The sequence below is a fragment of the Ahaetulla prasina genome, chromosome 4 (assembly GCF_028640845.1).
Source record: "Ahaetulla prasina isolate Xishuangbanna chromosome 4, ASM2864084v1, whole genome shotgun sequence".
NCBI lineage: Eukaryota > Metazoa > Chordata > Lepidosauria > Squamata > Colubridae > Ahaetulla > Ahaetulla prasina.
Window position 1 is genome coordinate 3,421,842 of NC_080542.1, and position 27,159 is coordinate 3,449,000.

The window sequence follows — 27,159 nt, forward strand, 5'->3', positions numbered from 1 at the left end:
CTAAACGTAATATATCTTGACTTCAGCGAAGTGAAACGAAAGAGCTGGCTGGGGAATTCTGGGAGTTGAAATCCACGAGTCTTAAAGTCACCAAGGTTGGTCACCCCTTGGTCTAAAGCAATGCATACTGTAGAGAAAACCCTTAAAGTCAGTTTTAAGTGATTGCGTAATGCGATTGCGGGTCGTTTCGGAGAGGGGGAAAAAAAAAAACCCACATTTTTTTGCTCGATTTGGAGTACATTGGGAAACTAAGGCAACTGCAAAGTAATTTGTCGGGTTTGGGCACTCTGAACTTTTGTCACCATCCGGAAAGCCGCGTCAGCACAGACACACACAAAAAAATGCAAGCCTGACTTGAAATTCAGCATTTCTTCAAAAGGAAAATTCGAAAGTTGCTTAAAACAGGATTTATTTGGGTAGTGGGAAAAAAACAAAAAATACCAGGCGGCCTTGACATGTTTCCTTGCAAAAGGGCCACTTGTCCCCAAATTAGTTTCCGCAGAATTAATTTAATTAATTTCTATACCGCCCTTCTCCTGAAGGACTCAGGGCGGTTTACAGCCAAGTAAAATACAATACAATATACAATACAGCTAAAAACCCATTTAAAAAACCTATTCAATTTGGCCCATTGATTAAAATACAGATTAAAAACATAAAACCCAAATTAAACCCAAATTAAAATTACTAATAGTAATTACTAATCGTAATTGCCCAGTCAGCTGCCCATGAACTCCGAGAAGGGAATCCGCAGCTAGTCCTCCACTTACGACCCTCTGTTTAGCGATCATTCCAAGTTACGATGGTCCCGGTTCAAAGTCCCGTGTTTCACAGTTATGACCTTCGCAGCCCCTCCCCCTCCCTCCGTGGGATGCAAATTCATATTTGTGACCGTCGCTGGCGTCCCGAGGTCCCACGATATCCCCCCTTTTTTTGCGACCTTCTGAGGGGAAAGCTGGGTTCGCTTAACGACCGGGCCGCTAAGTTACCAACCGCAGCGATTCGCTTAACGGCCAGGTCATAATGTGGGGGCAAAACTCACTTTTTAAAAAAAAAAATACGTCTTGCTTAGTGACGGAAATTTTGGGCTCGATTTTGGTCATAAGCAGAGGACTAGCCGTACGACGATACGACCTTGGACGCAGCTGCATTTCGCCTCTTCTGTTGCCTGGAGGATTCCTGGAGGCAGGAATTCGTGCATTTCTGCCGCCAAAAAATGCTCTTCATATCCTCCCTCTCTCCCCCGCTTTCGAAAGGGGGGGGGAAAAACACGGGCGGGAACCCTCGTTGAGGACTAGCAACATGCACAGGCTGAGCGACCCAGCGTCCTAGATTGTCGTGCTGTTTTCTATGTTGGGGGGATAGAGGTAAGCGTAAGGCAGCGTGAGGGTCCGGTTCCTGTTGCCGATGGCCGCCGTGATGCGCTTGAGGCATTCCTGGAAGCCGCCGATGAGCCGCTTCGGGCCTTCCTCCACAAAGTGCTCCTCGTCGTAGTAGCCCAGCGGTTTCTTGCAGAACGGGAAAGAGAATAAACAGGGTGGGAAGGGACCTCGGAGGTCATCTAGTCCAACCCCTTCCCTCTTCCCCCCCTCCTCCCTCCATTCAAACATCATTTCAGACAAAGGGCCGGCCCCGTCTCCTCTTAAAACGCTCCAGTTATTGGAGCGTTCCCAACTTCCGGTGGCAAGCTCTTCGGCATAACAAAATAGTTTGGAAGGGACCTCAGAGGTCATCTAGTCTAAATCCCCCCACTGCTCAAGAAAGAGAGCCTGGCCTGTACCATCTGGGACAAAGGGCCGTCCGATCTCCTCTTTTTTTAAAAAAAAACAAACAACTAGCTGTTGGAGCATGCACAGCTTCCGGTGGCAAACTCTTCGGAATAACAAAATAGTTTGGAAGGGACCTCGGGGGTCATTTAGTCTAACCCCGATGCTCAAGCAGGAGACCCTACCCCATTTCTGACCAACGGCCGTCCGATCTTGCCTCGAAAGCCTCCAGTGATAGAACACCCTCAGCTTCTCTTTCCACTTATGACTGTATGACTGTAACTCTGTTGCTGGCAATCCTTATGATTTATATTGATATATTGACCATCAATTGTGTTGTAAATGTTGTACCTTGATGAAGGTATCTTTTCTTTTATGTACACTGAGAGCATCTGCACCAAGACAAATTCCTTGTGTGTCCAATCACACTTGGCCAATAAAAAAAATTCTATTCTATTCTATTCTATTCTGGTGGCAAGCCGTTCCACTGGTTAATTTTTTTTTAAAGGAAATTCCTCCTTAAATTCCAAGTTGCTTCTCTCCTTGATGAGTTTCCTTTCCGTTGCTTCTTCTCCTGCCTTCAGGGGCTTTGGAAAATAGGTGGAAACACACATACACACATACCACTTTTCTTTGGGGCAACCCCTCAAATATTGGAAGGCCGCTGTTTGAAAAAATGTTGGGGGGAAAAAGGGAATTGCCACAGGAGGGCGAATGCTGGCAGTGGTGCCCCAGCCGCCAGGAATGTAGGGCCTGGAGAGAGTGCCAGGCTCAGACCGCAAATGGTGCCTACAAGTTCCCTTCCTCCACATCCGGCCCACCCCGACGGCGGCCTTTGGGGTTTGAACCCTGCTTTCATCCCCCTGAGAGAGAAACACACACAGAGAGAGACAGACAGAGAAAAGAAAGAAAGAAAAAGAAAGAAAGAAAGAAAGAAAGAAAGAAGAGGGAGTGAGGGAAGGAAGGACTGAGGGAGGGAGGGAGGAAAGAAGGAAGGAAGGAGGGAAGGAAAGAAAGAAAAGGAAGGAAGGAAGAAAGGAAGACAGAGAGAAAGAAAAAGAAAGAAAGACAGACAGAAAGAAAGGAAGGAAGAAAGAAGAAAGGAAGGAAGGAAAGGAAGGAAAGAAAGAAAAGGAAGGAAGGAAGGAAGGAAGGCAGACAGACAGACAGGAAGGAAGGAAGGAAGGAAGGAAGGAAGGAAGGAAGGAAGGAAGGAAGGAAGGAAGGAAGGAAGGAAGGAAGGAAAGAGAAAGAAAAGGAAGGAAGGAAGGAAGGAAGGCAGGAAGGCAGACAGACAGACAGATAGGAAGGAAGGAAGGAAGGAACGAAGGAAGGAGGGAGGAAGGAAGGAGGAGAAAGAGGGCGGGATATAAAAGAATAGAATTTTTTATTGAGAAAAATTTAAAGAAAGAAAAAAGGGAGGGAGGGAGGGAGGAAGACAGAGAGAAAGAAAAAGAAAGAAAGAAAGAAAAAAGAGGGAGTGAGGGAAGGAAGGAAGGAGGGAGGAAGGAAAGAAGGAAGAAGGAAGGAGGAAGGAGAAATAGAAAGAAATGAAAGAAAACCCAAAAGAAAGAAAAGAACGTAAAAAGAAAAAAAGAAAGAGGAAAGAGGAAGAAAGAAATGAAAGGAATGGAAACAAGGAAAAGGATGAAAGGAAAGAAAAAGAAAGGAAGAAAAAGAAAACAAGAAAGAAAGAGAGGGGAGAGAGAAAGGAAAAGAGAAAAAGAAAAAGAAAGAAAGAAAGAAAGAAAGAAAGAAAGAAAGAAAGAAAGAAAGAAGAGGGAGTGAGGGAAGGAAGGAAGGAGGGAGGAAGGAAAGAAGAAAGAGGAAGGAAAGAGAAATAGAAAGAAATGGACGAAAAAGAAAAAGAAAAGAACATAAAAAGAAAAAGAAAGAGGAAAGGGAAAAGAGGAAGAGATAAAATGAAAGAAATGGAAAGAAGGAAAAGGATGAAAGAAAGAAAACAGGAAAGAAAGGAAGAAAGGAAGAAAAAGAAAACAAGAAAAGAGGGAGAGAGAAAGGAAAGAGAAAGAAAGAAAGAAAGAAAGAAAAAGAAAGAGGAAGGAAGGAGAGAAAGAAAAAAAGAAAAAGAAAACAAGAAAGAGAGAGAAAGGAAAGAATGAAAGAATGAAAGAAAATGAATGAAAGAAAGAAAAGGAAGGAAAACAAGGAAGGAAGAAAAAGAAAACAGGAAAGAGTAGAGAGAGAAAGAAAAGAGAGAAAAGGAAGGAAAGAAGGAAGGAGATGGAAAGAAAACAAAGGAAAGAAAAGACAAGAAAACAAGAAAGAAAGAGAGGAAAGGGATGGATAGAAACAGAAAGAAGGAAAATGAATGCAAGAAAGAAAACAGGAAAGAAAATAAGAAAGAAAAGGAAAGAAAATGAAAGGGGAAAGAAAGATAGAAAGGAAGAAAAAGAAATGAAGGAAGGAAGAAAGAAAGAGGAGGGAGGAAGGAAAGAGAAAGAAAGAAAGAAAGAAAGAAAGAAAGAAAGAAAGAAAGAAAGAAAGAAAGAAAGAAAGAAGAGGGAGTGAGGGAAGGAAGGAAGGAGGGAGGAAGGAAAGAAGAAAGAGGAAGGAAAGAGAAATAGAAAGAAAATGGACGAAAAAAGAAAAAAGAAAGAACATAAAAAGAAAAAGAAAGAGGAAAGGGAAAAGAGGAAGAGATAAAATGAAAGAAATGGAAAGAAGGAAAAGGATGAAAGAAAGAAAACAGGAAAGAAAGGAAGAAAGGAAGAAAGAAAACAAGAAAAGAGGGGAGAGAGAAAGGAAAAGAGAAAAAGAAAAAGAAAGAAAGAAAAAGAAAAAAGAAAGAGGAAGGAAGGAGAGAAAGAAAAAAACAAGAAAAAAGAAAAACAAGAAAGAGAGAGAAAGGAAAGAATGAAAGAATGAAAGAAAATGAATGAAAGAAAGAAAAGGAAGGAAAACAAGGAAGGAAGAAAGAAAACAGGAAAGAGTAGAGAGAGAAAGAAAAGAGAGAAAAGGAAGGAAAGAAGGAAGGAGATGGAAAGAAAACAAAGGAAAGAAAAGACAAGAAAACAAGAAAGAAAGAGAGGAAAGGGATGGATAGAAACAGAAAGAAGGAAAATGAATGCAAGAAAGAAAACAGGAAAGAAAATAAGAAAGAAAAGGAAAGAAAATGAAAGGGGAAAGAAAGATAGAAAGGAAGAAAAAGAAATGAAGGAAGGAAGAAAGAAAGAGGGAGGAGGAGATAAGGAAGGAAGGAAGGCAGACAGACAGATAGGAAGGAAGAAAGGAAGGAAGGAAGGAAGGAAGGAAAGAAAGAAAGAAAAGGAAGGAACGAAGGAAGGAAGGAAGGAAGGCAGACAGACAGACAGGAAGGAAGGAAGGAAGGAAGGAAGGAAGGAAGGAAGGAAGGAAGGAAGAAAGGAAGGAAGGAAGGAAGGAAAGATAGAAAGAAAAGGAAGGAACGAAGGAAGGAAGGAAGGAAAGAAAGAAAGAGAAGGAGGGAGGAAGGAAGGAAGGAAGGAAGGAAGGCAGACAGACAGATAGGAAGGAAGGAAGGAAGGAAGGAAGGAAGGAAGGAAGGAAGGAAGGAAGGAAGGAAGGAAGGAAGGAAGGAAGGAAGGAAGGAAGGATAGAAAGAAAAGGAAGGAACGAAGGAAGGAACGAAGGAACGAAGGAAGGAAGACAGACAGACAGGAAAGAAGGAAGGAAGGAAGGAAAGAAAGAAAGAAAGAGAAGGAAGGAAGGAAGGAAGGAAGGAAGGAAGGAAGGAAGGAAGAAAGAAAGGAAGGAAGGAAGGAAGGAAGGCAGACAGACAGACAGGAAGGAAGGAAGGAAGGAAGGAAGGAAGGAAGGAAGGAAGGAAGAAAGAAAGAAAAGGAAGGAAGAAAGAAGGAAGGTAGAAAAAAGGAAGGAAAGAAAGAAAGAAAAAAGACAGACAGACAGACAGAAGAAAGGAAAGAATGAAGAAGAAAGGAAGGAAGGAAGGCAGACAGACAGGAAGGAAGGAAGGAAGGAAGGAAGGAAGGAAGAAAGAAAGAAAAGGAAGGAAGAAAGAAGGAAGGTAGAAAAAGGAAGGAAGAAAGAAAAAAAGAAAAGAGGGAGAGAGAAAGGAAAGAGAAAGAAAGAAAGAAAGAAAGAAAGAAAGAGGAAGGAAGGAGAGAAAGAAAAAACAAGAAAGAAAACAAGAAAGAGAGAGAAAGGAAAGAATGAAAGAATGAAAGAAATGAATGAAAGAAAGAAAAGGAAGGAAAACAAGGAAGGAAGAAAAGAAAACAGGAAAGAGTAGAGAGAGAAAGAAAGAGAGAAAAGGAAGGAAGAAGGAAGGAGATGGAAAGAAAACAAAGGAAAGAAAAAGACAAGAAAACAAGAAAGAAAGAGAGGAAAGGGATGGATAGAAACAGAAAGAAGGAAAATGAATGCAAGAAAGAAAACAGGAAAGAAAATAAGAAAGAAAAGGAAAGAAATGAAAGGGAAAAGAGGAAGAAAGAAAGGAAGAAAAGAAATGAAGGAAGGAAGAAAGAAAGAGGAGGGAGGAAGGAAAGAGAAAGAAAGAAAGAAAGAAAGAAAGAAAGAAAGAAAGAAAGAAAGAAAGAAAGAAAGAAAAGAAGAGGAGTGAGGGAAGGAAGGAAGGAGGGAGGAAGGAAGAAGAAAGAGGAAGGAAAGAGAAATAGAAAGAAAATGGACGAAAAAAGAAAAGAAAAGAACATAAAAAGAAAAAAAGAAAGAGGAAAGGGAAAAGAGGAAGAGATAAAATGAAAGAAATGGAAAGAAGGAAAAGGATGAAAGAAAGAAAACAGGAAAGAAAGGAAGAAAGGAAGAAAAGAAAAGAAGAAAGGAAGGAAGGAAGAAAGGAAAGAAGAAAGAAAGAAAGAAAGAAAGAAAGAAAAGAAAGAGGAAGGAAGGAGAGAAAGAAAACAAGAAAAGAAAACAAGAAAAGAGGGAGAGAGAAAGAAAGAAAGAAAGAAAGAAAATGAATGAAAGAAAAGAAGAAAGAGGAAGGAAGGAACCAAGGAAGGAAGAAAGAAAACAGGAAAGAGTAGAGAGAGAAAGAAAGAGAGAAAAGGAAGGAAAGAAGGAAGGAGATGGAAAGAAAACAAAGGAAAGAAAAAGACAAGAAAACAAGAAAGAAAGAGAGGAAAGGGATGGATAGAAACAGAAAGAAGGAAAATGAATGCAAGAAAGAAAACAGGAAAGAAAATAAGAAAGAAAAGGAAAGAAAATGAAGGGGGAAAGAAAGATAGAAAGGAAGAAAAAAGAAATGAAGGAAGGAAGAAAGAAAGAGGGAGGGAGGGAGATAAGGAAGGAAGGAAGGAAGGCAGACAGACAGATAGGAAGGAAGAAAGGAAGGAAGGAAGGAAGGAAGGAAAGAAAGAAAGAAAAGGAAGGAACGAAGGAAGGAAGGAAGGCAGACAGACAGACAGGAAGGAAGGAAGGAAGGAAGGAAGGAAGGAAGGAAGGAAGGAAGGAAGAAAGGAAGGAAGGAAGGAAGGAAAGAAAGAAAGAAAGGAAGGAAGGAAGGAAGGAAGGAAGGAAAGAAAGAAAGAAAAGGAAGGAACGAAGGAAGGAAGGAAGGAAGGCAGACAGACAGATAGGAAAGAAGGAAGGAAGGAAGGAAGGAAGGAAGGAAGGAAGGAAGGAAGGAAGGAAGGAAGAAAGGAAGGAAGGAAGGAAAAAGAAAGAAAAGGAAGGAACGAAGGAAGGAACGAAGGAACGAAGGAAGGAAGACAGACAGACAGGAAGGCAGGAAGGAAGGAAGAAAGGAAGATAAAACGTAAGAGGAAGAAGGAAGGAAGGAAGGAAGGAAGGAAGGAAGGAAGAAAGGAAAGAAAGAAAGAGGAAAAATGAAGGAAGGAAGGAAGGAAGGAAGGAAGGAAAGAAAGAAAGAAAGAAAGAAAGAAAGAGGAAGGAAGAAAAGAAAGAAAGAAAGCAAGAAGGAAGAAAGAAGGAAGGTAGAAAAAAGGAAGGAAAGAAAGAAAGAAAAAAGACAGACAGACAGACAGAAGAAAGGAAAGAATGAAGAAGAAAGGAAGGAAGGAAGGCAGACAGACAGGAAGGAAGGAAGGAAGGAAGGAAGGAAGGAAAGAAAGAAAGAAAAGGAAGGAAGAAAGAAGGAAGGTAGAAAAAAGGAAGGAAAGAAAGAAAGAAAGACAGACAGACAGACAGAAGAAAGGAAAGAAAGAAAAGAAGAAAGAAAGGAAGGAGGGAGGAAGGAAGGAGGAGAAAGAGGGTGGGATATAAATTCAAATTAAAAGAAAGAAAAGAACATAAGAAAACAAAAGAATGAGAGAGAGGAAAGAGAGAGAAAGAAAGAAATAGAAAGAAGGGAAATGAACAAAAGAAAGAAAGAAGAAATAGAATAGAATAGAATAGAATAGAATTTTTTATTGAGAAAAATTTAAAGAAAGAAAAAAGGGAGGGAGGGAGGGAGGGAGGAAGGAAGGAAGACAGAGAGAAAGAAAAAGAAAGAAAGACAGACAGAAAGAAAGGAAGGAAGAAAGAAGAAAGGAAGGAAGGAAAGAAAGAAAAGGAAGGAAGGAAGGAAGGAAGGCAAGAAGGCAGACAGGAAGGAAGGAAGGAAGGAAGGAAGAAAAGGAAGGAACGAAGGAAGGAAGGAAGGAAGGAAGGAAGGAAGAAAAGGAAGGAACGAAGGAAGGAACAAAGGAAGGAAGGAAGGAAGGAAAGAAAGAAAGAAAAGGAAGGAACGAAGGAAGGAAGGAAGGAAGGAAGGAAGGAAGGCAGACAGACAGATAGGAAGGAAGAAAGGAAGGAAGAAAGGAAGGAAGGAAGGAAGGAAGGAAGGAAGGAAGGAAGGAAGGAAGGAACAAAGGAAGAAAGAAAGGAAGGAAAGAAAGAAAGAAAAGGAAGGAACGAAGGAAGGAAGGAAGGAAGGAACGAACGAAGGAAGGAAGGCAGACAGACAGGAAAGAAGGAAGGAAGGAAGGAAAGAAAGAAAGAAAGAAAAGGAAGGAAGGAAGGAAGGAAGGAAGGAAGGAAGGAAGGAAGGCAGACAGACAGACAGGAAGGAAGGAAGGAAGGAAAGAAAGAAAGAAAGAAAAGGAAGGAAGGAAGGAAGGAAGGAAAGAAAGAAAAGGAAGGAAGGAAGGAAGGAAGGAAAGAAAGAAAGAAAAGGAAGGAAGGAAGGAAGGAAGGCAGACAGACAGGAAGGAAGGAAGGAAGGAAGGAAGGAAATAAAGAAAGAAAAGGAAGGAAGGAAGGAAGGAAGGAAGGCTCTCACCATGTCCAGGCTCTCGTTCTGCAGGACCCAGAGGACGGAGAGAACCTGGCTGGTGACGTTCATTTCCGGGATGGTGTCCAGGAAGTCCTGCAGGCTGCGGGGGGCCTTCACCTGGGGAGGGGGCTTCCTCATGGACGAAGGCAGGTTGGGCATGAAAGCCCCCATCTCAAACTGCCGCCCAAAAGGACAAAAAAGAGCGTCAAACAGAAGGAGAAGAAGCCTCGGGAAATCATTTTGATTTTTAGACCTGCAAAAAGAACGAGACCAAAGGCCCAGAAAGGGAACCCTGCACAGTTTACGACTGTGTTTCACGCTTACGACCGTTGCGGCATCCCCCACGGTCAGGCAATCCAAATTCAGAGGACGGTCGCGGCATCCCGAGGTCACGCGATCGATGCCCCTTTGGCGACCTTCCGACGCGCTAAGTCAAGGAGGAAGCCGGGTTGGCTTAACGACCGTGCGACTCGCTGAACGACGGTGGCCAGGAAGGTTGGTCCAATGGGGGAAACTGAAGAAAAGCCTCGCTTAGCAACGGAAATGTTGGGTTACGCTTGCGTTGGAAGTGGGAGACGACCGGATTGGGGTTGAAGGAAAGGTTGATTCCAGAGCTAGGGGTCTCCAACCTTGGTCCCAACCCCTGCATTGAGGAACTCTGGGAGTTGAAGTCCACAAGTCTTAAAGGGACCAAGGAACTCTGGGAGTTGAAGTCCACAAGTCTTAAAGGGACCAAGGTTGGAGACCCCTGCACTGAGGAACTCTGGGAGTTGAAATCCACAAGTCTTAAAGGGACCAACCTTGGTCCCAACCCCTGCATTGAGGAACTCTGGGAGTTGAAGTCCACAAGTCTTAAAGGGACCAAGGTTGGAGACCCCTGCACTGAGGAACTCTGGGAGTTGAAGTCCATAAGTCTTAAAGGGACCAACCTTGGTCCCAACCCCTGCACTGAGGAACTCTGGGAGTTGAAGTCCACAAGTCTTAAAGGGAGCAACCTTGGTCCCAACCCCTGCACTGAGGAACTCTGGGAGTTGAAGTCCACAAGTCTTAAAGGGACCAACCTTGGTCCCAACCCCTGCACTGAGGAACTCTGGGAGTTGAAGTCCACAAGTCTTAAAGGGACCAACCTTGGTCCCAACCCCTGCACTGAGGAACTCTGGGAGTTGAAGTCCACAAGTCTTAAAGGGACCAACCTTGGTCCCAACCCCTGCACTGAGGAACTCTGGGAGTTGAAGTCCACAAGTCTTAAAGGGACCAAGGTTGGAGACCCCTGCACTGAGGAACTCTGGGAGTTGAAGTCCACAAGTCTTAAAGGGACCAACCTTGGTCCCAACCCCTGCACTGAGGAACTCTGGGAGTTGAAGTCCACAAGTCTTAAAGGGACCAAGGTTGGAGACCCCTGCACTGAGGAACTCTGGGAGTTGAAGTCCACAAGTCTTTAAGGGACCAACCTGGTCCCAACCCCTGCACTGAGGAACTCTGGGAGTTGAAGTCCACAAGTCTTAAAGGGACCAACCTTGGTCCCAACCCCTGCACTGAGGAACTCTGGGAGTTGAAGTCCACAAGTCTTAAAGGACCAAGGTTGGTCCCAACCCCTGCACTGAGGAACTCTGGGAGTTGAAGTCCACAAGTCTTAAAGGGACCAACCTTGGTCCCAACCCCTGCACTGAGGAACTCTGGGAGTTGAAGTCCACAAGTCTTAAAGGGACCAACCTTGGTCCCAACCCCTGCACTGAGGAACTCTGGGAGTTGAAGTCCACAAGTCTTAAAGGGACCAAGGTTGGAGACCCCTCCACTGAGGAACTCTGGGAGTTGAAGTCCATAAGTCTTAAAGGGACCAACCTTGGTCTCAATCCCTGCACTGAGGAACTCTGGGAGTTGAAGTCCACAAGTCTTAAAGGGACCAAGGTTGGAGACCCCTCCACTGAGGAACTCTGGGAGTTGAAGTCCATAAGTCTTAAAGGGACCAACCTTGGTCTCAATCCCTGCACTGAGGAACTCTGGGAGTTGAAGTCCACAAGTCTTAAAGGGACCAAGGTTGGAGACCCCTGCACTGAAGAACTCTGGGAGTTGAAGTCCACAAGTCTTAAAGGGACCAAGGTTGGAGACCCCTGCACTGAGGAACTCTGGGAGTTGAAGTCCATAAGTCTTAAAGGGACCAACCTTGGTCCCAACCCCTGCACTGAGGAACTCTGGGAGTTGAAGTCCACAAGTCTTAAAGGGACCAAGGTTGGAGACCCCTGCACTGAAGAACTCTGGGAGTTGAAGTCCACAAGTCTTAAAGGGACCAAGGTTGGAGACCCCTGCACTGAGGAACTCTGGGAGTTGAAGTCCACAAGTCTTAAAGGGACCAAGGTTGGAGACCCCTGCACTGAAGAACTCTGGGAGTTGAAGTCCACAAGTCTTAAAGGGACCAAGGTTGGAGACCCCTGCACTGAGGAACTCTGGGAGTTGAAGTCCATAAGTCTTAAAGGGACCAACCTTGGGCCCAACCCCTGCACTGGGGAACTCTGGGAAGTCCACAAGTCTTAAAGGGACCAAGGTTGGAGACCCCTGCACTGAAGAACTCTGGGAGTTGAAGTCCACAAGTCTTAAAGGGACCAAGGTTGGAGACCCCTGCACTGAGGAACTCTGGGAGTTGAAGTCCATAAGTCTTAAAGGGACCAACCTTGGTCCCAATCCCTGCACTGAGGAACTCTGGGAGTTGAAGTCCACAAGTCTTAAAGGGACCAAGGTTGGAGACCCCTGCACTGAAGAACTCTGGGAGTTGAAGTCCACAAGTCTTAAAGGGACCAAGGTTGGAGACCCCTGCACTGAGGAACTCTGGGAGTTGAAGTCCACAAGTCTTAAAGGGACCAAGGTTGGAGACCCCTGCACTGAAAAACTCTGGGAGTTGAAGTCCACAAGTCTTAAAGGGACCAAGGTTGGAGACCCCTGCACTGAGGAACTCTGGGAGTTGAAGTCCACAAGTCTTAAAGGGACCAAGGTTGGAGACCCCTGCACTGAGGAACTCTGGGAGTTGAAGTCCACAAGTCTTAAAGGGACCAAGGTTGGAGACCCCTGCACTGAGGAACTCTGGGAGTTGAAGTCCACAAGTCTTAAAGGGACCAACCTTGGTCCCAACCCCTGCATTGAGGAACTCTGGGAGTTGAAGTCCACAAGTCTTAAAGGGACCAAGGTTGGAGACCCCTCCACTGAGGAACTCTGGGAGTTGAAGTCCATAAGTCTTAAAGGGACCAACCTTGGTCTCAATCCCTGCACTGAGGAACTCTGGGAGTTGAAGTCCACAAGTCTTAAAGGGACCAAGGTTGGAGACCCCTGCACTGAGGAACTCTGGGAGTTGAAGTCCACAAGTCTTAAAGGGACCAAGGTTGGAGACCCCTGCACTGAGGAACTCTGGGAGTTGAAGTCCACAAGTCTTAAAGGGACCAAGGTTGGAGACCCCTCCACTGAGGAACTCTGGGAGTTGAAGTCCATAAGTCTTAAAGGGACCAACCTTGGTCCCAATCCCTGCACTGAGGAACTCTGGGAGTTGAAGTCCACAAGTCTTAAAGGGACCAAGGTTGGAGACCCCTGCACTGAGGAACTCTGGGAGTTGAAGTCCACAAGTCTTAAAGGGACCAAGGTTGGAGACCCCTGCACTGAGGAACTCTGGGAGTTGAAGTCCACAAGTCTTAAAGGGACCAAGGTTGGAGACCCCTGCACTGAGGAACTCTGGGAGTTGAAGTCCACAAGTCTTAAAGGGACCAACCTTGGTCCCAACCCCTGCACTGAGGAACTCTGGGAGTTGAAGTCCACAAGTCTTAAAGGGACCAAGGTTGGAGACCCCTCCACTGAGGAACTCTGGGAGTTGAAGTCCATAAGTCTTAAAGGGACCAACCTTGGTCTCAATCCCTGCACTGAGGAACTCTGGGAGTTGAAGTCCACAAGTCTTAAAGGGACCAAGGTTGGAGACCCCTGCACTGAAGAACTCTGGGAGTTGAAGTCCACAAGTCTTAAAGGGACCAAGGTTGGAGACCCCTGCACTGAGGAACTCTGGGAGTTGAAGTCCACAAGTCTTAAAGGGACCAAGGTTGGAGACCCCTGCACTGAGCAACTCTGGGAGTTGAAGTCCATAAGTCTTAAAGGGACCAACCTTGGTCCCAATCCCTGCACTGAGGAACTCTGGGACTTGAAGTCCACAAGTCTTAAAGGGACCAAGGTTGGAGACCCCTGCACTGAAGAACTCTGGGAGTTGAAGTCCACAAGTCTTAAAGGGACCAAGGTTAGAGACCCCTGCACTGAGGAGCTCTGGGAGTTGAAGTCCACAAGTCTTAAAGGGACCAAGGTTAGAGACCCCTGCACTGAGGAGCTCTGGGAGTTGAAGTCCGTAAGTCTTAAAGGGACCAACCTTGGTCCCAATCCCTGCACTGAGGAACTCTGGGAGTTGAAGTCCACAAGTCTTAAAGGGACCAAGGTTGGAGACCCCCGCACTGAGGAACTCTGGGAGTTGAAGTCCACAAGTCTTAAAGGGACCAAGGTTGGAGACCCCTGCACTGAGGAACTCTGGGAGTTGAAGTCCATAAGTCTTAAAGGGACCAAGGTTGGAGACCCCTGCACTGAGGAACTCTGGGAGTTGAAGTCCACAAGTCTTAAAGGGACCAACCTTGGTCCCAACCCCTGCACTGAGGAACTCTGGGAGTTGAAGTCCACAAGTCTTAAAGGGACCAAGGTTGGAGACCCCTGCACTGAGGAGCTCTGGGAGTTGAAGTCCACAAGTCTTAAAGGGACCAAGGTTGGAGACCCCTGCACTGAGGAGCTCTGGGAGTTGAAGTCCACAAGTCTTAAAGGGACCAAGGTTGGAGACCCCTGCACTGAGGAGCTCTGGGAGTTGAAGTCCACAAGTCTTAAAGGGACCAAGGTTGGAGACCCCTGCACTGAGGAGCTCTGGGAGTTGAAGTCCACAAGTCTTAAAGGGACCAAGGTTGGAGACCCCTGTTCCAGAGGGAATCGGAGGGAGAGAAAAGCGAAGGCATGAATTCAAAGAGACAGGAAGGCCAAAGAAGGAAAGGAGAGAGAGAAAGCGGGAACAAAGGAAGGAAGAGAAAGGAAAACTGAGCTCAGAGGGACTGCAAGAGCCGCAGAGAAGGAGGGCGGGGGGGGCTGCCTGCCTGCTGAGTTAGGCCCAAGAGGGAAGGGGGGGAAGGGGGAAGGGGAGGGGAGGGGAGGGGAGGGTGCCATGCCAGGGAGGGAGGGAGAGAGGAAGGAGATAGGAAAAGGGAGGGAGGAAGGAAGGAAGGAGAAAGGAGGGAGGGAGGAAAGGAAGGAAAAAAGGGAAATGGGAATAAGGGAGGGAGGAGAAGAACGAAGGAAGGAAAGACATAAGAGGAAAGACATAAGCGCACAAACATGCCTACCGTTCCTGTCCTATTGTTTTTCTTTTCTTCTTCCTATATATATATTTATATGCTTATACCTCCTTATATTTACTCATATATGTGTTTATATGCTATATAATCTTTTTGTATGATACCTACATATATTGTTGTGACAAAATAAAATAAATAAATAAAATAAAAATAAGGGAGGGAAGAAAGGAGAAAGGCGGGAGGACAGGAAGGAAAGAAGGAAGGAAGGAAGGAAGGAAGGAAGGAAGGAAGGAAGGAAGGAAGGAAATGGGAATAAGAAAGGAGGGAGGGAAGGAAGGAAGGAAAGGAAGGAAGGAAGGAAAAGGAAGATAGGAAATGGGAATAAGAAGGGAGGGAGGAGAAGAACGAAGGAAGGACATAGGAATGAGAAGGAGGGAGGCAGAGAAGGAGGGAGGGAGGAAAGGAAGGAAAGGAAGGAAGGAAAAGAAAGGTAGGAAAAGGGAATAAGAAGGGAGGGAGGAGAAGAACTAAGGAAGGACAGGAATGAGAAGGAGGGAGGCAGAGAAGGAGGGAGGGAGGGAAGGAAGGGAGGGAGGGAGGAAGGAAGGGAGGAAGGAAGGAAGGAAGGAAATGGGAATAAGAAGAGAGGGAGGAGAAGAATGAAGGAAGGACATAGGAATGAGAAGGAGGGAGGCAGAGAAGGAGGGAGGGAGGAAGGAGGAGGGAGGAGGAAGGAAGGAGGAAGGAAGGAAGGAAATGGGAATAAGAAGAGAGGGAGGAGAAGAATGAAGGAAGGACATAGGAATGAGAAGGAGGGAGGCAGAGAAGGAGGGAGGGAGGGAAGGGAGGGAGGGAGGGAGGAAGGAAGGGAGGAAGGAAGGGAGGAAGGAAGGAAGGAAGGAAATGGGAATAAGAAGAGAGGGAGGAGAAGAATGAAGGAAGGACATAGGAATGAGAAGGAGGGAGGCAGAGAAGGAGGGAGGGAGGGAAGGAAGGGAGGAAGGAAGGAAGGAAAGAAGGAAGGAAGGAAGGAAAGAAGGAAGGAAATGGGAATAAGAAAGGAGGGAGGGAGGAAAGGAAGGAAGAAAGGAAGGAAATGGGAATAAGGGAGGGAGGAGGAGAACGAAGGAAGGACATAGGAATGAGAAGGAGGGAGGCAGAGAAGGAGGGAGGGAGGAAAGGAAGGACGGAAGGAAAGAAAGACATGGGAAGAAGAAGGGAGGGGAAGAAGGAAGGAAGGAGATGGGAATGAGAAGGAGGGAGGCAGAGAAGGAGGGAGGGAGGGAAGGAAGGGAGGAAGGGAGGAAGGAAGGAAGGAAGGGAGGAAGGAAATGGAAGGGAGGGATGAATCAGTGGATCGAAGGGGTAAAGCCACGGTCGGGCGATCGTGGCCGGCCACCAACCAAATTCCTCCCCGTCCAGCAAGGATCCGGTTCCGCCTCACTTACCTGCCCGCTGTTCACCGCCGCATGGTAAGCCGAGCAGGTGAAGATGATCATGGTCAGGTACTTGACAAGTTCTGGGACGGACTGGATGGAGGAAGGGACACCTGTGAATGAAGGAGGAGAGGAGGAGAGCTGAAATCCCCCACGGACGAAGGAAAGAAGGCCAAGCAGCGATTCCCAGGGGAGGACGGAGGGGCACATCGGGCTCCCTGTGCATTTACTGCTCAGCCCGTCTCACCAGCCGTTCCAGTCACAGCTCTGGGATTGGATCCGGTTTTTTTGGCCGTTTTTTACAACGGTCGTTAAGTGAGTCACACACGGTCGTACGTCCGAGAGTGTCTCGTTGGAAAAGGAAGACAAGAAAGATACGAACGCGCAAACACAGGAAACCCTGAGCAAGTGTTCCTCGATTTACGACAATTTGTCGTAAATCGAGGAACACGACGGTTACGACGGCACTGAAAAAAAGGAACCTACGACTGTTTTTCACACTTATGACCGTCGCAGCATCCCCGTTGTCACGTGATACAAATTCGGACACTTGGCAAGCGACGGTCGCAGCATCCCGGGGGAAAGCCAGATTCGTTTAACAACCGTGTTCCTAACTCATCCACTGCACTGATTCACTTAACGACTGTGGCAAGAAACGTCATAAAATGGGGTAAGAAATCCACGAAAGCAACGTCTCGCTTCAGCACAGAAATTTAGGGCTCCTAAATTGTAGTCATCAGTTGGGGACCACCTGTACTTGTTTAGCGACCGTTTGAAGTTAGGACGACACTGAAAAAAGGGACATACGACCGTTACGATCATCGCAGAATCGAAATCTGGATGTTGCACAACTGGTATGTATTTACACTAATCGTGATCTCTGGGATGGAGTTGGTGCAATGGCTGTGTTCTGTCCCCCCTCGCCTCCGTCCGAGCGATGGCTTAATTAGCCGGCACTATCAGCTCTGGCAGCAAACTAGCGAGCGTCTGCCAAGTGTCTCTGTTATCTCCCTCGACGCCGATGAGTCACCCAGGAACAGTACTTCAGCTCTTAGTTAATCAGTTGATTTGCCTGCTACGAAGAGGCCCAGCAGCTCTTGCTGCCTTTATATCCCATGGGGTGTGGCTCCATGACTCAGCACTTCCTAGGCCTGTCCCACCCCTGCTTCTATTGTTCCCTCCTCTCCTGCCTACGAAACCTAGGGTCCAGCCAGGCCTGATTGCCATCAGCTGGGTCTGGAGGTGTGGCCTGGGGGGAGGAAAGAGTCAGGGGATGGAGGCCTCGTTATCTCTTCCACCTGGCCTGCTTCTGGCTCCTGGAGCTGAGCCAGGGAAGCCGATGCTCCGAGGTAAGTCCTGACGGCCCTTCCCCCTCACTTTCCAAGTCACTTTCTGGCATGAGGCCCGGCTCGGGGAGACGCAGATACAACAGGATGAGAGGTGGAGCTCTCACCTCACAATCGGGAGGCTGTGAGTTCGATCCTAGGTAGCGGCAGATATTTCTCTCTCTGGGCACAATGAGAATATATCTGCCAAACAAAACTCCGCACTGGCAACAAGAAAGGTATCCGGCCAGTAAACTTTATGCTAGCTTCATTCAGTTGCCCAGACTTACCCCGCAACGGATTACGGGGTCGTTAAATGATATGTGATTTCCCGGATCATGGGATCTCCATTTGCAACCTCCCCAGCAGGCTTTCGGTGAGCAAAGTCACTGGGAGAAGCCTGATTCGCTTAACAACTGACTGATTCTCTCAATAGCCGCAGTGTTTTGCTTAACAACCGTGGGAAAAAAGAAGAGTGTACACACAACTCACTTAAATGCTTTTTTTTTTTTTCAGTGCTGTCGTGGCGTCGAACTAAAGAAATGGTCGCTAAGTCGAGGGCTACCTGTATTCTACAGAATGGAATGGAATTGACACCACCAGGTAAGCATGGAATGGAATGGAATTGACACCACTAGGCAAGTATGGAATGGAATTGACACCACCAGGAAAGCATGGAATGGAATGGAATTGACACCACCAGGAAAGCACGGAATGGAATTGACACCACCAGGTAAGCATGGAATGGAATTGACACCACTAGGAAAGAACGGAATGGAACGGAATTGACACCACTAGGAAAGAATGGAATGGAATGGAATGGAATTGACACCACCAGGTAAGCATGGAATGGAATGGAATTGACACCACCAGGCAAGTATGGAATGGAATTGACACCACCAGGAAAGCATGGAATGGAATGGAATTGACACCACCAGGAAAGCACGGAATGGAATTGACACCACCAGGTAAGCATGGAATGGAATTGACACCACTAGGAAAGAACGGAATGGAACGGAATTGACACCACTAGGAAAGAATGGAATGGAATGGAATGGAATTGGCACCACCAGGAAAGCATGGAATGGAATTGACACCACCAGGAAAGAATGGAATGGAATGGAATTGACACCACTAGGAAAGAATGGAATGGAATGGAATTGACACCACTAGGAAAGAATGGAATGGAATGGAATGGAATTGGCACCACCAGGAAAGCATGGAATGGAATTGACACCACCAGGAAAGAATGGAATGGAATGGAATTGACACCACCAGGAAAGCATGTGATGGAATTGACACCATCAGGAAAGAATAGAATGGAATTGACACCACTAGGAAAGAACGGAATGGAATGGAATTGACAACACTAGGAAAGAATGGAATGGAATGGAATGGAATTGGCACCACCAGGAAAGCATGGAATGGAATTGACACCACCAGGAAAGCATGGAATGGAATGGAATTGACACCACTAGGAAAGAATGGAATGGAATGGAATGGAATTGGCACCACCAGGAAAGCATGGAATGGAATTGACACCACCAGGAAAGAATGGAATGGAATGGAATTGACACCACCAGGCAAGTATGGAATGGAATTGACACCACCAGGAAAGCATGGAATGGAATGGAATTGACACCACCAGGAAAGCACGGAATGGAATTGACACCACCAGGTAAGCATGGAATGGAATTGACACCACTAGGAAAGAACGGAATGGAACGGAATTGACACCACTAGGAAAGAATGGAATGGAATGGAATTGGCACCACCAGGAAAGCATGGAATGGAATTGACACCACCAGGAAAGAATGGAATGGAATGGAATTGACACCACCAGGAAAGCATGGGATGGAATTGACACCACCAGGAAAGAATAGAATGGAATTGACACCACCAGGAAAGCATGGAATGGAATGGAATTGACACCACTAGGAAAGAATGGAATGGAATGGAATGGAATTGGCACCACCAGGAAAGCATGGAATGGAATTGACACCACCAGGAAAGCATGGAATGGAATGGAATTGACACCACTAGGAAAGAATGGAATGGAATGGAATGGAATTGGCACCACCAGGAAAGCATGGAATGGAATTGACACCACCAGGAAAGAATGGAATGGAATGGAATTGACACCACCAGGCAAGTATGGAATGGAATTGACACCACCAGGAAAGCATGGAATGGAATGGAATTGACACCACCAGGAAAGCACGGAATGGAATTGACACCACCAGGTAAGCATGGAATGGAATTGACACCACTAGGAAAGAACGGAATGGAACGGAATTGACACCACTAGGAAAGAATGGAATGGAATGGAATTGGCACCACCAGGAAAGCATGGAATGGAATTGACACCACCAGGAAAGAATGGAATGGAATGGAATTGACACCACCAGGAAAGCATGGGATGGAATTGACACCACCAGGAAAGAATAGAATGGAATTGACACCACCAGGAAAGCATGGAATGGAATGGAATTGACACCACTAGGAAAGGACAACACAGAACGTTCCTCGCCGCGTCCAAGGACGAAGTACCTGAGGTCTCTTTGCTCAGGAACCCCTTGGCGAAGATCTCAGCCACCCAAGCCTGCAGCTCGACGTCTCCCTGGACAGCTGAATCGCTCTTGTAGTAGAATCCGACGATGCCCGAGACGAAGCTGAGGGGAGGGAGGAGGAAAACATGGCAAAGGGGGTTTAGCCACCAGCTCTAAGCTTGGTGCTCTCTGAGCTGGGTGGTTTTCTTGCAGACGTCTCATGACTCAACTAGGTAACATCATCAGTGCTAGAAGGGAGTGGGGTTTGTGGAGAGGAGGAGGAGGAGGAGGAGGAGGACTGTGATGTCTCTACTATGTTCTCTCACCTCAGTTGTTTTCTTGCAGATGTTTCATATCTAAAAAGAGAGCAGACCCCGCACACCCTTCTAGAACTGATGATGTTCCCTAGTTGGGTCATGAAACGTCTGGAAGAAAACCACCCAGCCTCAGAGACCACCAAGGAGCTCACAATCCTCCTCCTCCTCCTCTCCACAAACCCTACTCCCTTCTAGAACTGATGATGTTCCCTAGTTGGGTCATGAAACGTCTGCAAGAAAACCACCCAGCTCTGAGAGCACAAAGGACCCCTCAGTCTTCCTCCTCCTCTTCCTCCTCCTCTCTACAAAGCCCACTCCCTTCTAGAACTGATGATGTTCCCTAGTTGGGTCATGAAACATCTTGCAAGTTCAGAGAGAACCAAGGACCCCTCGTTTCAACCCTGAGCTGCAAAAATTATCTCCTATCCAAAGTTCATGGTCACGTGAGTTGGGGAGGTGGAGCCTCCAGATGTAGCTACGGAGCCAACATCCCAAGGCTCCCAACCTCTCCCTCTTGCCTGAGATTCGAATCCACCACCCTTGCAACCCCCATTCATCAGGTTGAATTATGATGGTGGAGGATTCCGGCTACTTTGTCGCCTCGTCTCAGCGTTCTGTTCACCATGGACATTCCCCGGTTCTGGCTGACCTGTTGGGAGGACGCCAAGGGGGAGAAGCTTGGAAGGCCCTATCCAACTATCCGGCCCAGCTCCTTACCTCTTGATGGCTTCCCAAATCTTCAGGCCATCGTCCCTGTAGTAGTATTGGAGTAAGTCGCCCACTCCCCGGGCTTCAATGTCGTCCGGAAGGCAGAGCTGGGTGTAGGTCAGTTGGTCCGTGGCTTTTTGGAGAAGCACCGCTAATCCCTGGCGCCCGGTGGCAATGGCCTGTGGAAAGAATACAGAATGAGAGAGTTGGAAGGGACCTTGGAGGCCCTCTAGTCTGACCCTAGACTAGGAGTGAAATCCAGCAGCTTCTGACAGGTTCTGGAGAACCAATAGCGGAAATTTTGAGCAGTTCAGAGAACCGGCAAATATCACCTCTGGCTGGCCCCAGAGTGGGGTGGGAATGGGGATTTTGCAGTATCCGTCCCCTGGAGTGGGGAGGGAATGGGGATTTTGCAGTATCCTTCCCCTAGAGTAGGGAGGGAATGGGGATTTTGCAGTATTCTTCTTCTGGAAAGGGGTGGGAATGGGGATTTTGCAGGATCCTTCCCCCAGGAGTGGGGAGGGAATGGGGATTTTGCAGGATCCTTCCCCCAGGAGTGGGGAGGGAATGGGGATTTTGCAGGATCCTTCCCCTAGAGTGGGGAGGGAATGGTTATTTTGCAGGATCCTTCTTCTGGAAAGGGGTGGGAATGGGGATTTTGCAGTATCCTTCCCCTAGAGTGGGGAGGGAATGGGGATTTTGCAGTATCCTTCTTCTAGAAAGGGGTGGGAATGGGGATTTTGCAGTCTCCTTCCCCTGTCACGCCCACCAAGCCCCCCACCCTCTTCTTTGGGGCAGCCCCTCAAATATTGGAAGACTGCTATAGTGTCACCCGTAGTCCTTTTCTTTGTTAGACCAACAGAATACGATAACAGAGTTGAAAGGGTCCTTGGAGATCTTCTAGCCCAACCCCCTGCTCACTCCTAGTCCTTTTTTTCTATTAAACTAGACATACCCAATTACTGCAACCGTTCTTTATATGTTTTAGCCTCCAGTCCCCTAATCATCTTTCTTGCTCTTCTCTGCACTCTTTCTAGAGTCTCAGCATCTTTTTTGCATCTTGGAGACCAAAACTGGATGCAGCGTTCCAAGTGCGGTCTTACCGAGGGCATTATAAAAGAGTATGAACACTTCACGTGATATGTATTCCTGTTGTGATTTGCTTACTCTCTTCTAATCCCTTCCTCTGCAATCTCTCCACTCAAACCAGGCACGGCTGGCTGAGGAATTCTGGGGTCTTACCAAGGCCTTATAAAAGTGATATTAACACTTTACGTAATATGTATCCCCCATTGTGGTTAGCTTACTCTCTTCTAATCCCTTCCTCTGCAATCTCTCCACTCTAGAGGGTAGGAGAAAACAAAACAAATCAGGCACGGCTGGCTGAGGAATTCTGGGGTCTTACCAAGGCCTTATAAAAGTGATATTAACACTTTATGTAATATGTATCCCCCGTTGTGGTTAGCTTACTCTCTTCTAATCCCTTCCTCTGCAATCTCTCCACTCTAGAGGGTAGGAGGGGGGAAAAAAACACCAGGCACGGCTGGCTGAGGAATTCTGGGGTCTTACCAAGGCCTTATAAAAGTGATATTAACACTTTACGTAATATGTATCCCCCATTGTGGTTAGCTTACTCTCTTCTAATCCCTTCCTCTGCAATCTCTCCACTGTAGAGGGTAGGAGAAAACGAATCAAACCAGGCATTGCTGGCTGAAGAATTCTGGGGTCTTACCAAGGCCTTATAAAAGTGATATTAACACTTTACGTGATCTTGAGGCTAACCCTCTGTTAATGCAGCCTAGGATCACACTGTTTGTTTGTTTTTTTGGTTGTTGCGGCGCACTGCTAGCTGATATTTCAGGATTATCGTATTTTTTAATCATATTTGGATATTTCATATCGAAGAAGGAAGCCAGGAAGTGTGCCAGGGAGGTCAAGCAAGGCAAGACTTATGTAAGGTTGGACTAGAAGACCTCCAAGGTCCCTTCAAAATCTATTGTTCTATTCTATTTATTCTATTCTATTCTGTTCTATTCTATTCTATTCTTCTATTCCATTCCATATTTTCTTTTCTATTCTATTCTATTCTATTCTATTCTATTCTATTCTATTCCATTCCATTCCCTTCCTTTCTATTCTATTCTTCTATTCCATTCCATATTTTCTATTCCATTCCTTCTATTCTATTCTATTCTATTCTATTCTATTCTATTCTATTCTATTCTATTCTATTCCCTTCCCTTCCCTTCCCTTCTCTTCTCTTCTTCTATTTCATTCCATATTTTCTTTTCTATTCTTTTCTATTCTATTCTATTCTATTCTATTCTATTCTATTCTATTCTATTCTATTCTATTCTATTCTACTCTACTCTACTCTATTCCCTTCCCTTCCCTTCCCTTCTATTTTACTATTCATTCCATATTTTCTATTCTATTCTATTCTATTCCCTTCCCTTCCCTTCCCCTCTCTTCTCTTCTTCTATTTCATTCCATATTTTCTATTCTATTCTATTCTATTCTATTCTATTCTATTCTATTCTATTCTATTCTATTCTACTCTACTCTACTCTATTCCCTTCCCTTCCCTTCCCTTCTATTTTACTATTCCATTCCATATTTTCTATTCTATTCTATTCTATTTTGTTCTGTTCTATTCTATTCTATTCTTCTATTCCATTCCATATTTTCTTTTCTTTTCTATTCTACTCTTCCTTTCCCTTCCCTTCCCTTCTAGTCTGTTCTTCTATTCCATTCCATATTTTCTATTCTATTCTATTCTATTCTATTCTATTCTATTCCATTCCATTCCATTCCAATCCATATTTTCTATTCTATTCTATTCCCTTCCCTTCCCTTCTATTCTACTATTCCATTCCATATTTTCTATTCTATTCTATTCTATTCCTTCCTTCCTTCCTTCCTTCCTTCCTTCCTTCCTTCCTTCCCTTCCCTTCTCTTCTCTTCTTCTTCTATTCCAGTCCATATTTTCTTTTCTTTTCTATTCTTTTCTTTTCTATTCTATTCTATTCTATTCTATTCTATTCTATTCTATTCTATTCTATTCTATTCTATTCTATTCTATTCTATTCTATTCCCTTCCCTTCCCTTCCCTTCTATTTTACTATTCATTCCAAATTTTCTATTCTATTCTATTCTATTCCCTTCCCTTCCCTTCCCCTCTCTTCTCTTCTTCTATTTCATTCCATATTTTCTATTCTATTCTATTCTATTCTATTCTATTCTATTCTATTCTATTCTATTCTATTCTATTCTATTCTATTCTATTCCCTTCCCTTCCCTTCCCTTCTATTTTACTATTCCATTCCATATTTTCTATTCTATTCTATTCTATTTTGTTCTGTTCTATTCTATTCTATTCTTCTATTCCATTCCATATTTTCTTTTCTTTTCTATTCTATTCTACCTTCCTTCCTTCCTTCCTTCTAGTCTGTTCTTCTATTCCATTCCATATTTTCTATTCTATTCTATTCTATTCTATTCTATTCTATTCCATTCCATTCCATTCCATATTTTCTATTCTATTCTATTCTTCCTTCCTTCCTTCTATTCTACTATTCCATTCCATATTTTCTATTCTATTCTATTCTATTCTTCTATTCCATTCCTTCCTTCCTTCCTTCCTTCCTTCCTTCCTTCCTTCCTTCCTTCCCTTCTCTTCTCTTCTCTTCTTCTATTTCATTCCATATTTTCTATTCTATTCTATTCTATTCTATTTTGTTCTGTTCTATTCTATTCTATTCTTCTATTCCATTCCATATTTTCTTTTCTTTTCTATTCTACTCTTCCTTTCCCTTCCCTTCCCTTCTAGTCTGTTCTTCTATTCCATTCCATATTTTCTATTCTATTCTATTCTATTCTATTCTATTCCATTCCATTCCATTCCATTCCATATTTTCTATTCTATTCTATTCCCTTCCCTTCCCTTCCCTTCTATTCTACTATTCCATTCCATATTTTCTATTCTATTCTATTCTATTCTATTCTATTCTTCCTTCCTTCCTTCCCTTCCTTCCTTCCTTCCTTCTCTTCTTCTTCTATTTCATTCCATATTTTCTATTCTATTCTATTCTATTCTATTCTATTCTACTCTACTCTACTCTACTCTACTCTACTCTATTCCCTTCCCTTCCCTTCCCTTCCCTTCCCTTCCCTTCCCTTCTATTCTACTATTCCATTCCATATTTTCTTTTTTATTCTATTCTATTCTATTCTATTCTATTCTATTCTATTCTATTCTATTCTATTCTTCTATTCCATTCCATTCCATATTTTATTTTATTTTATTTTATTTTATTTTATTTTCTATTCTATTCTATTCTATTCTATTCTATTCTATTCTATTCTATTCTATTCTATTCTATTCCATTCCCTTCCCTTCCCTTCCCTTCCCTTCCCTTCCCTTCTCTTCTCTTCTTCTATTCCATTCCATATTTTCTATTCTATTCTATTCTATTCTATTCTAAAGATAAGGCTCATGGCCAGCTGGTTCGGGCCAGTTCGGACAAACCGATGGTTAAATTGCCGGCTGGCCCCTCCTTTCCCCGTTTTTGCTCCCAGGGGGATGCAGGAGGCCAAGAACTGCCTGTCACACCACCTGGCCACGCCCACCTCTCCAGCCATTAGGGCAGAGAACTGGTTGTTCAATTATTTGAATCCCACCACTGCTCCTGGCTATATATGCCAAACTCTACTCTATTTTTACACCGTTAAGGAAGCAGAAAAGGAGTGGGCGGGTGGGGTGGGGAGGGCTTGGTTGTGCCCACCCTCTTGACTTTTTCGACCTACTGCCTCTTGACGAGAGGCTGTCGAAAGACAGAGGTAACTTTCCCACTGACAGGCTGTCCGTTTCCTCCCCCGCCTCCCGCCTTTCGCCTCCTTTGTAGGGCATCCGTACATAGCACAGGTAGCTCTCGACTTACGGCTATTTGGTTCACGCCCAACGGCGCTGAAAAATAGCGACTTAGGACCGTTCCTCGCAATTACGACCGTTGCAAAAGCCCGCATGGCCCCATTGATCAAAATTTGCATGCTTGGCAAACGGCACGTATTTATGACGGTAGCTGCATCGTGGGCAGCGGTCGGCTGCTGGCGGTTTGGACCGGTTCGGGCAAACCGGTAGTTTTGACCAGCAGCTGGGCCCGCCCAATCGCCACGCTGGTTTTTCGATGCCGTGCGCAAGCTCACATTTTCGGTTCCCGCCGAACCGGTTGTTACAATATGTGACATTCACCTCTGACCCCGGGGGAGATGGAATCACAGTTGGGTGAGCTTCCCAGCAAACCAAGTCAATAGCGGGGGAGCCGGATTCACTTAGCGGCCGCACGTTCCACTTAACGACTGCAGTGATTCGCTGAACAACCACGGCACGAAATTGAATGCAACTGACTTGAGCAGCCGTCTCGCTTAGCAGGGCAAACATCGGGCTCCATTGTGGTTGTAAGTCAAGGACTACCTGCATTGGGTCACCTGAGCCTTTTTTTCCATCAAAGCCCATCATGCTTGGCCCAGAGGTCCCATGGATGTCCTCTTACCTTATCGAAGGTGCCCCCTTGACTGATCAGGTAGGTCCTGGCCAAGACGTTGATGTGGATGGAGTAACGCAAGTGAGGAATCAGAAGCTGATGCGGGAAAACAAACATGAAACCATGGTTACTCGAGCTAAACCACCATTGGAGGTCTCTTCTGTCTCTGGCTGCAAATAGCCCAGCCCGACGCAGTTAGCGCCACGGCTGCAAAGCAAGAAATCCAGCAGAGCGAGTCGTGGTCGGCACTTGACACTCCAGGAATTCAGTGTTTGTTCCCGACAGCATCTCCTTAAGGCTCAGTCCCCAGGTGTGCCTTGTGAAGAGGAGTGGTGTACTCTCCACCCGAGTAGCCAGCTCAGTCTGTGCTGTTCCTGCCTTCTCTCCACTCTCCGTGATCGAGGATCCTTGCTCATCGCCTGAGCTCTGTCTCTCACGTTCACCACTTAGCCTCTCTTGGTCATCCTGCCCCCCCCCCGCTTCCTCCCCGCCTACAAGCCGTCCCAATCCTGAAAGGCCCTGGTCTGACTCGGCCTGCTCCTCACCACCTTCCAACGAAACCACCCTCTCGATTCAGGGTCCGACGTGGGGCGGGGGGGAGGGGGGCGGATGAAACTCACCTTGTACAACGGGTGACACATGGGGAGGGTCCTCAACGTGGCCACCGCGAAGACCTCAGACATCAGGTGACCGCGGAGCAGGTGGGCGATCACCTCGTGGGTATGGAACTCGGAGTTTCGCACCCAAGTCTTGGCTAAGGTCCAGAGCCACTCCTCGTCAGTAGGCAGGAAGATGGGACTTTGAGGACCAGGATGCTGGCTGAGCTAAGGTCAAAGATGGAGGAAGAGGGGCGGGTTGGAACGCTTGATGGTCAAGAGTGGACATCTCCTCCAACCTTGGAGAAGACCTCTTCTCCTTGAACGGAGAACCGATGCGCCTTACAGGGAGTCCTTGACTGCCGACCAGTCATTT

The 27,159-nt window shown here is 45.8% G+C and overlaps 1 protein-coding gene across 1 annotated transcript in view; it reads right to left on the minus strand.

Annotated features, from left to right (window-relative positions):
• Window positions 1-429: 429 nt before the first annotated feature.
• The window catches only part of LOC131196695 (polyunsaturated fatty acid lipoxygenase ALOX15B-like), a 60,571-nt gene continuing 33,841 nt past the window's right edge, over window positions 430-27,159 (minus strand). The window contains exons 8-14 of the mRNA XM_058179826.1: window positions 26,808-27,011; window positions 26,197-26,283; window positions 20,654-20,823; window positions 19,621-19,742; window positions 15,758-15,858; window positions 8,968-9,138; window positions 430-1,508 (exon numbers count right to left, since the gene is read on the minus strand). Coding sequence (XP_058035809.1) covers window positions 1,329-1,508; window positions 8,968-9,138; window positions 15,758-15,858; window positions 19,621-19,742; window positions 20,654-20,823; window positions 26,197-26,283; window positions 26,808-27,011 — 1,035 coding nt within the window. The 3' untranslated portion in view covers window positions 430-1,328. The remainder of the gene's footprint in view (window positions 1,509-8,967; window positions 9,139-15,757; window positions 15,859-19,620; window positions 19,743-20,653; window positions 20,824-26,196; window positions 26,284-26,807; window positions 27,012-27,159) is intronic.